This window comes from Phocoena sinus, chromosome 17, assembly GCF_008692025.1.
Source record: "Phocoena sinus isolate mPhoSin1 chromosome 17, mPhoSin1.pri, whole genome shotgun sequence".
Taxonomy (NCBI): domain Eukaryota; kingdom Metazoa; phylum Chordata; class Mammalia; order Artiodactyla; family Phocoenidae; genus Phocoena; species Phocoena sinus.
The window spans coordinates 64,741,470-64,753,469 of NC_045779.1; the positions used below are offsets into that span (position 1 = coordinate 64,741,470).

General features: G+C 42.1%; 1 protein-coding gene across 3 annotated transcripts in view; it reads right to left on the minus strand.

Moving 5' to 3' along the window:
• Positions 1-336: 336 nt before the first annotated feature.
• The window catches only part of WASHC5 (WASH complex subunit 5), a 55,227-nt gene continuing 43,563 nt past the window's right edge, over positions 337-12,000 (minus strand). For 2 of the 3 annotated variants that reach the window (XM_032609937.1, XM_032609938.1), the window contains 5 exons: positions 11,281-11,410; positions 9,407-9,503; positions 5,946-6,099; positions 5,044-5,131; positions 337-2,289 (listed from right to left, as the gene is read on the minus strand). In XM_032609937.1, coding sequence (XP_032465828.1) covers positions 2,233-2,289; positions 5,044-5,131; positions 5,946-6,099; positions 9,407-9,503; positions 11,281-11,410 — 526 coding nt within the window. In that variant the 3' untranslated portion in view covers positions 337-2,232. The remainder of the gene's footprint in view (positions 2,290-5,043; positions 5,132-5,945; positions 6,100-9,406; positions 9,504-11,280; positions 11,411-12,000) is intronic. The other variant, XM_032609939.1, reaches the window with a different exon arrangement.

The following is a 12,000-nucleotide window of genomic DNA, read 5'->3' on the forward strand; positions in this document are numbered from 1 at the left end:
TGTCTCGTGCTGTGGACTTCTTTACGTAACTTCATGAAAAAGAAACCAAAGTGGGATGGAAAATGCGGAGGGAAACCTATTCTGTTAAATAACTCCTGACGCTGGGGAAGCTGCCTTAATATCTCTGGACCTTATTTTCCTCATCTATCCACCTGTCTTTCCTCACTTATGCAACTGGTTAAGGTTCTTTTCTGAGTTCTTGGAAAATATCACATTTATATGGAAAGGCAATCGAGGGCTTTATATAAATTCCACTGTGTAACATTAATAAGCCAGGCTAGGCTTATTTCAAGAAACAGTGAATGAACAAATAAGCACTTGCAATATCTGGCATAATGCCTTAAAATCAGTCAGACTTTACTGAGTTTACAGTACATTTGAAGAGATTATGGACATTCAGAAGGGTATCATGAGACTTAAGTAAATCCCCAAATATCACCAAAGTAAATTGCTTCCATGAAAAGAGCAGTAAAAGACAACCAGGAATTTTAAGTAACTACTTCAGATTCTAATGATTAGGGCTAAAATTTTATTTATAAAATAAAGCTTTTATAATTAACATTTCTCTTGTTCAACTTTTAAGTTGAAATTTTTTCAGTTGAGGAAAATTTTCACTAGCCAGATCACTTCGCCTTGTTTTAGCACAGTGTATGTGGACTCATTTGCTTGGTTTTGTGAAATTCCCCTCTGATAAATCATACACTTCAATTGTCTGGTTAAAAATACACTTTCTTAGATCTCACCTTTTTATTAGCAGCTGGCTTTCTATGCGGGGAACATTTTCACAGAGAACTAAAGCTCTCATTTCATGCAGTTACTGCAGTGCATCTGATTACAAATGAGAAACAGCAAGATAGTTTTGAGAAGTGGACGTACGATGGCCACAGACTTACCAGCTGAGTTCACATGTCAGCTTCGGTGGGTGAGACTCCCAAACTCCTTACATGCCAGGCAACTTTCAGTTCACTTTTAAAATTCCTCCCTGGGTTTCCACCAAGCTGGGCTGATAAGCCTTCTGCTTCCCTCTGCTGACTAGATGCTTTTTAAAATCCTTTCTACAATGATGGTGAAATGAAGCATATAAAGTCATTTTTTTTCTCCTCCAGTATCTTAGGATTTGAGACCTTCTGACAAAAGAAATAACTTATCATAAAATCAGAAAACTGAAGGGAACCAGAGAAATCATTAGCCCTGATTTTATAATGATGCCAGTAGGCTACCTTGGGACAAAGTTTACCTAGTGGCAGAATCAGGACTCAAGCTTTGCCTCCTGACTACAAATTAATGCTGCTTTTCTTACTACTTGCTAACTGACTGTCAAGCACATTTCAGATACTGGGTGTTTTTTGTTTCTTTTGCTTGTTCCTCTCCTCTCCAGAGGACATAGCTATACAGTCAGAGTTAAAACACCTTTCTTACTCTTATCCAAATTGCCACAAGAGGATGGCACCTCCTCTTTCAGGGTAATTTTCATTCAGGAGTGATTTAGAATTTTGGAGGAGTTAAAAGCTAATGGCTAAGCTGTTATAAAAAAAAAAGGGAGTGGGGACTTGGGGTGGGGCTCAGGGCTTGCTGAGGAAGGAGCAGCTGAAGTTGGGGAGTCCTACAGAAGGGCTGCAGGGAACCCCCAAGGTATCTGGATTGGAAGAGGACATTGAGCCTCAGACATGAACAAACTTCCATGGTACGTGGTCCACGGATTGCATGGTCTCTGCATCTGCTACTAGTCTCTCTGGTCACCATGTGCCTGCCAGCCTGTCGTGGATGTGACCATGGACACAACACTGGACCTACCAGGCTCCTCTCTTACCTTCCAGACAAGGTTTTTTGCAGGGTGAATATGTGGTTTTTGAATCACAGGCAGAAGGATGACTTTGGGTACTGGCAGTACTATTTTACTGAAAATCTGGAGTTGCACAAATAGTTCTTTAGAACATAAAACTAAATGGATTTAGACACAACAATTACACTCATCATTTATAAGAGGCAGTACAAAATGTGTTCTGCTTCTACATGATATAAACTGTATATAATACCATGATTTAAACAATATTAATTAATTAGTTCCGTGAAATACATCTTACTCAGAACGTCTGACGTTTCCCACAATAAAGGGGAAAAAAATGCAGTTCTTCGAGCAGTTGGGTTTCTTTTCATTTCCAAGTTCATTTTAGTGACGGTGGGAAGATTTAGGGATAATCCTTCCACTGAAGACGCAGACGTCAAAAAACGTCACAGGACTGTTCTGAACTCATCAAAAATGAAATTAGGCACGTGTGCTTCAGCAACCTAAAAAAAATAAGAGTTAACTTTCACAGTGTTCTAAGAAGCAATTCAGATTTTCCCATATGAAAAGTAAAGACGCGAAGACATCCTTTGGAGCAAGTGAATCACGGGGAAATACTGGGCCACTAACTGAAACCGCCACCTTCTGCTCCTGGTGTCCTACCGCTGGCGTCTAACTTCCTGGCACTGCTGACATCTGAAGGGATGCTATCCAGCTCCCTGTCCCCCCACCCCCGCCCCAGACGTGAGCTCCTTGGCTCTTAAAGGCACTTGGATATGCAAGGATGCACATGCCTCTGGGAATTACTAAGGAGTAGTCTCAGGTCACCTCATAATTAACTGATGGCCAACCTCAGTCACTTGCCAGAACGGGACATCTGGCAAGTGACTGAGGCCAGAGGAGGAAGACCCTCAAAGGCAGGCATTCCTTAACTGTGCTGGGGAAGCCCTCAGAGGGGTGGGACTGGGTAAATGGGGTGGAATGTAGAACTAGGTGATCTCCAAGCACTGGAAATTGGTAGTCTTTAAGAGCAGTATTTAATTCTTTTCTGACTATAAAGTTATCACCTGCTAATTAGAGAAAATTTAGCAAATGTAGAGAAGTATAAAAAAGGAATAATCTCTAATCTCAATTCCTTAAGAGAAAACTAAAACTGCTAATTATTTTGTATCAAATTCTTCCAGTTTACACACACTCACACACACACTCAAAACTAGAATCACATAATTTTCTGTCCTTCTGCTAAATTTTATGTTCTGAATATCCTTACATGTACATCTTGGTGAACTTTTGCATATATACCCAGCAGGTAAATTTCTAGCAGTGGAATTGCTGGGATCAGTAAGATATTACAAAAGTTTTTTTAAATAGATAAAGTCAAATTGCCCACTCCAGAGATAAGCAAATTTACATTCCCATTGATAGTACTGAGAAGTCCCATTTCTTTGAAACTTTCCCAAGCACTGGGCGCCCAACATTTTACTTTTTGCCCATTTTACTGTTATTTTGATTCATGTCCCTTTAATGTAAGGTTGAACATCTTCACAAATGTTTCTTGGCCACTTGTATTTTTCCTGAAAACTGCCTGTTTCCTGAAAACTCCCATTTTTTTTTTTTCGGTTGGATTGGTTATCTTTTTCTTATTGATCTAGAAGACCACACTATAAGTTAGAAAAAAAAAAGTTCTTTTGTTAATAGTTTTCCCAATTTTTAAAAAAAAATTTTGAGACATCTGACAGAGAATTGTTTCATTACATTCAGCACTTATAAGAGGTGAAATCTCTAAATCCTTTGTGGCTTCCTCCTTTGGTGTTATATATAGGATGTTCTGCTTTAGCCTAAGTTTTATGAATTTTTTTTTTTTTTTGCGGTACGCGGGCCTCTCACTGTTGTGGCCTCTCCCGTTGCGGAGCACAGGCTCCGGACGCGCAGGCCCAGCGGCCATGGCTCACGGGCCCAGCCGCTCCGCAGCATGTGGGACCTTCCCGGACCGGGGCACAAACCCGTGTCCCCTGCATCGGCAGGCGGACTCTCAACCACTGCGCCACCAGGGAAGCCCAGTTTTATGAAATTTTTAAAAATTCTAACCCCCCTCCAAGTTATAAACATTATCTGGGATTTTAATTATAACTGCAATAAGATTATAAACTAGAAAGAACTAATACTTGAGTTTCCTCATTCAGAAACGTGGACTTCAAAATTTTATAGTTTTTTCCTAAATATTCTTTCATATTTCTTACAGAGTTTATTATTCTTGGCTATGTTATTTCCTTGTTAATTCTGTCAATAGGATCTTTTTCACATTATAGTTTTGAATTGGTTATTAGTATATTCACTTTGTATATTATGTAATCAGCTTACTTTCTGAATTCTTATTGTTTTAATAGTTTTCCACAAGTTTCTATCGGGTATTCAAGGAAGACAAATTCATTCTCAATAAAACAAATTTGTCTTTTCATTATGCATTTTAAATCTTTCATTTCCTATTCTACTGTCTGGAACCCGTACAACAAAAGCAGCAGTGAGCGTCAGCATCACCATGTAACTCTTATCGTCCTGACCTTGATGAGAATGCCAGTAGCACTTAGAATTAAGTCTGACCTTGCTAGTTAATTTTAAAAGCATCATCTTTGGTTTTTGTTATAAAAAAGTAACTTTGATTCCTAACCTACTAATTTTTCAAAATCAGAATGGCTTTTCAGCATCTATTGAAGGTTTTTTTATATTTCAGGGTCAAGCTCTCCACTCTCAGCTAAAACTTACCAAAGTGGAATTACTACTGAGAAAAGAAAAGAGTATCTTAGAAGGTGGAAAGTAATCTGTCATTTTTGGAAACGGTGGTTGTATAGCACTTCAACCATAGTGTGAACTTAGCCCAACTTGCTGTGGGAACCAGGTTACTGTAGAGATGAAAAACGAAGCACACAATCATTCTCTACCCCGACCCCTTAAGGAATTCTCCCCTGGAGCTCATCTTAGCTCCTCCTCAACAGGCTGAGCTGCAGACCGGACGAGGGTGTGGTAGAGTGCAAGAAGAGGGAGGAAGCTGTGTTCAACCCTGTCTTCTCGCAAAGCACTGAACACGTGGAGGAGGGGGGAACATCTTAGAGCCGAGCCGGGAGTAGAGCAGGGCAAGGGGCTCAGACGTGTCCACTGGGAATGAGCCTCTGGACTTCACTCCTCATGGGTCCAAGGCCATGCTTCATACCATCTTTCTACAAAAAGGGCATTAATATTGTTCTTTATCTACTGCTTACCCTCCTGGGTAGCTTTGTGTACCGAACATAATCCTCCAGAAACAGAAGGGCACCCACAACATCTGCAGGCATTTCTGGTATCTTCTGGCTGCAACAGAGAACAGTCTGGATCAGTTAACTGCTTTGTACACAGTGGACCCTCAGTCAAAATACTGAAAGACTAAAAAAATGACAGATGACTAAATGAAGCCAAAGTAGAAACAAATCTACAGCACCTCTTCCTGAGTCACAGCAAGCCAGACCTTGCTGGCCTATCTTCAGAACACAGCCCGGAGGACGGAATCAAACTTCTCTGAACGGCCTACACGGGCCTTCACCACATGGTGCCTGCTGACCCTTAAGGGTAGCGGAGAAGGAGACTCAGGACCGAGCATCTCAAGCAAATAACTTGTTTCTATCCCAGAAAAGCCACATTTGGGGTGCGGGAGGGGAGAACTAAAGGTTTACAAGCTTTATATCACGTAGGAACTTCCGTGCAATTTGTTCCATTACACACCAGGAACTCGAGCTATGCTGCCCACGAGGTGCTCCCCGACACTCCACTGGAGGGTGGAGCCATCCCTGGGGAGTGGCCCCGTGGGAGGACACGGGCTCACTGAGGTCTGAGCACAGTGTCCAGGATGGCAGAGGGGCAGGCCTGTACTTTCTCCCCACGGAGCTTGCTGCTGGTGGTTATGACTCATTCACAATGTGTGCTCCCAGGGCTCCTCGGCAGAGTGACTAAGGACGGGCACACCTTTAATTGCCCCAAACAAGGAGATGTGCCCCGACCTGCTTTACAGAGCAAGGTGAGCAGTCAGTTCCTGTCTCTACTAGGGGGATGATACGAGGAATTTGCCATGCGAGGTTCCCAGCCCATTCTGTAACATCAATTCCATTTTTTCCTGGTTGGCCTTCTGTACCTTGTACACTGCTCCACTGTGGAGCGGATAAACTGGCCGATCAATGCCAGGAACTGTTCTGTGTACCGGGAATGAAACTGCTTCAGCAGGGTGAGCAGTCCCAGCACGAGTGGCGGCCAGTCCACAGGGTCGGCAGGTTTTCGGCAGACCATGCCTGCAAGGACCGACAAATTACAAATTACCACCAAGCGAACTGCTTGCCTTAGGCAACATTCATTTAGTATGAATGTTCGTCAATGTCAAAATGTCTGGGGCCCACATCATCACTGGCAGATGATTATGTGAGGGAATGATAATCCAGGATTACATTTTGAATTAGGCCCAGGATTTGGTGGAGGCTTCTAGTGGTCTGAAGGATTCAACATCCTAAAATGGGTACTAATTTTTATAATTACCATCACTGTTTCTTTTGGATTATATAATTAATGGATGCAACTGTAGAAAAATTTAAAGATATAGATAAACGTAAATGAGGAAATAAAAATTGCCTAGAATCGGCTTCTGTTAATGGCACCATGGCATACTAAATACCTTGAACTACTCTCTTAAATGAAAACATTCAAAATGCTGGATAAAATTTTAAAAGTATCTTTAAACACAAGGTTAAATGTTACACAAGAAAAGAACGTGCAGAAATCAGGACAGTCGAAGAAGGAAATATGTCAAGTGAGTGAGTGAGTGCCAAAGCTGGCCTTTTCACTAAGGATTTCTGCCCAAATCTGGAGACCTTGACCTTCTGCCTGAATGGCTGTATGGGGAACAGGAGACAGACCACAATGTTGAAAACAAAACAAAACAAAAGGACGTGGGTTCGAGCCCTGGTCCGGGAAGATCCCACATGCTGCGGAGCAGCTAAGCCCGTGCACCACAACTACTAAGCCTGTGCTCTAGCACCCGTGAGCCACAACTAGTGAGCCCGCATGCCACAACTACTGAAGTCCGCACGCCTAGAGCCCATACTCTGCAACAAGAGAAGCCACTGCAATGAGAAGCCCGTGCACCGCAACCAAGAGGAGCCCCTTCTCGCCACAACTAGAGAAAGCCCGTGCGCAACAAAGACCCAACACAGCCAAAAATAAAAATAAATTAATTAATTTTTAAAAAAAGGCAATCAACCCAATTTAAAAATAGGCAAAAGACTTGAACACTTAACAAAGAAAAATATAAAGAAACAAACAAACAAGATATAAAGAACGGCCAAAAAGCACTTGAAAAAGTGCTCAACATCATTAATCATCAGGGAAAGGCAAGTTAAAACTATAATGAGATACCATACACACTCATTAGAATGGTTCAAATTAAAAAGACTGAGATGGCCAAATGCTGATGGGTTGTAAAATGGTACAACCACTTTGCAGAAAGGATTGGCAGTTGATTATAAAGTTAAACTGGTCAGACAGACCCGCAGATCCCATATTTGGGTTTTTGTGAAGACTGGAAAAACTTACTTAAGATGCCAAAACAAGTTACCTAACCCAGGCCTTGGCAATTCCAAATTACTCAATGCCCACTGCAAAAGACTCTAGCCATACTCAGAACATGGAGAAGTAATCCTTTCCAGGTGGAGAACAAAAGTGATGTTTACAACAAAAACTTCCTCTGAATGAGCACCAGAGATTCTTCCTTAAAAGACCAAGGCAGGCGTGCGTTTCTCAGATCAGTCTTGAGAACAATGCTTACAAGGTTAAATAAATGTTTTTAGGGTCCACAAACATGCTGATGTTCCTTCCTCAGTCTTGCTTTTCTTTAATTTGATCCCCGACTTAACACATCGGCCTAATTCATGAAAAGTACTGTAGCCAGGGAATTTCTCTGGTGGTGGAGTGGGCAGAATGCAGGGGACACAGGTTTGATCCCTGGACAGGGAACTAGATCCGCAACTAAGAAGTCAGCATGCTGCAACTAAGAAGTCAGCATGCCACAACTGAAGAGTCTGCATGCCGCAACTAAAAAGTTCCCACATGCCGCAATGAAGATCCCACGTGCTGCAACTAAGACCCAGACGGCCAAAATAAATAAATAAATATTAAAAAAAAAAAAAAAGAACTGTAGTCAGGTATACATACATTTCTAAGACACTTAACAGTTTGTTCTGTTTTGTTTAAAGATCTGGGAATTCTGATCTTCCACTATCACTATTCCACTGGAATAGTGACATATTTCCCATAAGGAGTTGTATAATCAAGGAGCCTGACCTTAACCATACATGCAATGAAAGAAATATTACCTAAGAACGAGACCACTGAACAAACTGTCTTAATGAAAACAAGGTATCTTCATGCACTGACAATTCACCATTTTAAAGAAGCATATATTCTTATTTTGTAATAACACAGGGACAAGAGAGGGAGGTCATGAATCTCTGAATCTTGAGATGAACTTTTAAGTCCATCTTGGGATGGTTCTTTACATTGATTTTGACCAACATACAGGAAAGGATCCAGCATCAGATAAGCATTTGCTCTGTGAGAGGTACTGTCATAGGTATTTTTGAAATCTGCCTGGCGTGAGAGGTTAAGTAACTTGGCCAAAGTCACACAGGTGATAAGTCATGAAGCCAGAATCCAAACACACATGTGTTCCCTCCCTCTTATGGCAAGGACTTACTGGGCGCCACCATGCCCTGCATTCTGTGGCTGTAGCAGGTATTGTTATTGGGGCTGTGTCTGGAATCAAGGAATCTTTTTGAATGAGGGAATAAAAACCTTACAGAGAATCCACATCTTTATCCTAAAAAAAAATCTTTTGGAATAGGAAGGGAAATACTTGAAGGAAGAAATATATTTTGGAATTGCTGGCTAAAAAAAGTATATGGTTACATTCATGGAAAAGCTCTTACAATACTTTTAAAGTAAATTAAACTCTACAGCAGACTCTAAAAATCTCTACTTAGATATAAAGTTTGGAGACAGAGGAAATACCCGGGAATCTTATAAAAATGTTCAAGATAAAGTCAATGACAAAAAAACATTGGGTTATATCCTTGGACAGGACAAATATACTGATAGCCTTTGGTATCTATTGTTTGTATCAAGTATTTTCAAAAATAAAGTACTGGATATCCCTAGATTAGTCTCCTGTATGTAACTATATTTTTACTCTTCATACCAAAGTTCCAGATACACAGTAGGCACATGACACTTGTTGAAAGAACATTAACCAAAAAGAAGTTTCTTTCCCACCATAATCAGCTCCTTAAAGAAGAGAGAGAAGCAAAGGTCCCACACATTTTACAAGTTGGATAATCAGCCACTGTAAATTAAAGGTGGATTATACTTGGTTGATATTAAGTCCACCGTCTGCATCATATTTCAGAGGCCCAAAGACATGGATTTTATAAACATGCAATTAACTATGAAAGACCTCATGGGTGACATAGCATTCTATACCAAGAGCTGTTTGGTTAGATGTTAATCTACCGTTATTGTTCCTTATTGCAAAGAATAAATGTCATACAGTACCGAGGTTTTTGCTGTACTGAAGTTTTGGCAACTGGGCAATCAAAAATAGAAAGTTGACAACCGGGAAGTAGGGTAAGCGCTTTGTCGTTATGTATATCTGGAAAGAGAAGGGAAGAGATGGGTTCTTCACATCACACAATACCACAGAACACACTTTCAAATGAAAGCTGCCATTTTATTTGTTTGCTCTTCTGACTGCTGAAAACTAGGATGGTTCCATTAACTTGCTGCCTTCAGAGTTTTATTTAACACCACTGACCATTCCCCCACCAAACAGATACCCACTTGACAATTAGCCCTGTTGGGATGGGAACAATTTTGCTTAGATTAGCAGTTACCTCCCCCCTGAATCCTGTTAATGTCAGCAACAGAAGGAGGGGAGAAAAAGGCGATTAGCAAGAAAGTCAAGGCAAAGCTGGAAGGAGGGCAGAGGGAGGGAAAGAGAAAAAGGGAGAAAGAAAGAAGGAAAGATCCGCAGAGCAGTGCGTGGCAGCATGTAAGCAGAAAGCAAGCAGATGTCTCTTTGTCCAGTGGCTTTCCCGCAGGCAATGCCACAGAGCAGTCTCTGGATGTAGCATCACCCCAGTTCACGGGGCAGAAAAGTACAGTCAGAACACACCCAGCCGTCTCCCTCCTCCCCGTCAGACTGGTTCCCTGGGAGGTGGGGTGGCATCCTGGCCAGGAGCGCCAGCTCTGGTCAGACTGCCAGGCTCCATGGCTGGCTAGTGTGGAGCCCTGGGAAGTTATCAACCTCTGAGCCTCAGGATCCTCCGCCAACAAGGGCACATTTAAGGGACTGCTTTTTTTTTTTTTTTTTTTTTTTAAAGTAATTAACTTATTTATTTATTTTTGGCTGTGTTGGGTCTTCATTTCCGTGCGAGGGCTTTCTCTAGTTGTGGCAAGCGGGGGCCACTCTTCACGGCGGTGCGCGGGCCTCTCACTATCTCGGCCTCTCTTGTTGCGGAGCACAGGCTCCAGACGCGCAGGCTCAGTAGTTGTGGCTCACGGGCCCAGTTGCTCTGCGGCATGTGGGATCCTCCCAAACCAGGGCTCGAACCCGTGTCCCCTGCATTAGCAGGCAGATTCTCAACCACTGCGCCACCAGGGAAGCCCTAAGGGACTGCTTTGAGATCAAGTGAGAGCACCCATCGTGGGGTTAACACAGTGCTTGGCACATAATTACAAAACGATAGGTGCTATTTAGGTTCATAATTTTTTACCCCAAACCAGGGGATTGTACAGATTTCAGAATTTCATATTACAATAAAGATTTTAGAAAGGTAATATAGAGTCTAGTGTAACAACCTGTAATGAAAGTTATCAGTATTTCGGCATCAAAACATGAAAATTCACAGGAGTATAAACAGCCCCAAGACAGTTTGGGACAGGTTTTGGCACCAAGTGAGATCTGGCACCAACTTGTGGAAAAACTTTCAGTTCTCAGAGGTTTATGGAGATCAGAATTGCAGAAAAGGACTTGTGGCCCAAGACTATGATTGTGATTACTGTCAGCCACAGAGGGAAGTATCTCTGGGCAAGAAGGATCAATGCCACCATTTAGCTGCAGTTCAAATACCAACCCGCAGAGAAACCTAAAACGCACCTCCTATAGATATAGCGCTTTTCACTTTTCAACGAGTTCTGACAAACACTGTATCACTTGATTCCCACAGCCCCGAGTCAGGCAGGGACGGTGTGATCATCCTCATATTACACGTGGGAAACAGGAGCCCAGAAAGGGCGGGAACTCAAGAGAAGGGAGGCTCCAGGATGGGAACCAGGTCCTCCCAGTACCTGAGCACAGCGATCTGGGCCAGATGGCCTTAGGTACCACCCTATCCCCCACCACACCATCATATACTTTAATCGTTAACCTTGTTCAGTGGGTTGTGGATGCCAGCTGCCTCCAGGTAGGCTGTGATTTCATATAAGAGTGTGTTATCTTCTTTGGGGTAAGGAAGTGAAGGGTCCTGGTAGTGGGCTTCAATATCTGCTAGGAGAGCCCTAGATGAAGGAAAAAAAAAAAACAAAAACCAAAACAACAGTGATAAACATTAGAGATAAAATGAATCTAGACAACAGTTAATACAAGCTATGATCTTCCAGGGATCCAGTGTCCTCACCTGTAAAACAAGGGCTTGATCCTTCTAATTCTCAATTTCCATACCTGTGATTGGTTACAAATGGAAAATTTGACCTAGAATTACATTATCTTTTGGAGTTCACCCAAATCAAATGCTTTCACCATTCAAAGTTTTATGAATTGACTGAACTGTTTTTTCACTACCTACTTTGTCAAAAGCACTGACTTTGTGACCAAGAAGCACAGATTATTTATCGTTAAGCAGGAGGCTCGAAATGAGAGTAAGCTGAAGGAGAGGTAAAGGGTGTGGCTGTGCACCAGGATGCGTTCTCACAGCCACACCTGGGCATCAGTGCGCTTCCACCCGCCCTCAGGAGAATTAGTGACTCAGTCCTGTGGAAAGCCAGGTGTGGATTTTGGTAATAATTGCCTTCTCAGTCTGTGCAAGTACCTAGCATGGTGTCTGGTGTGTATTAAGTGATCAATATATGTTGGCTGAATAAATGAGTCT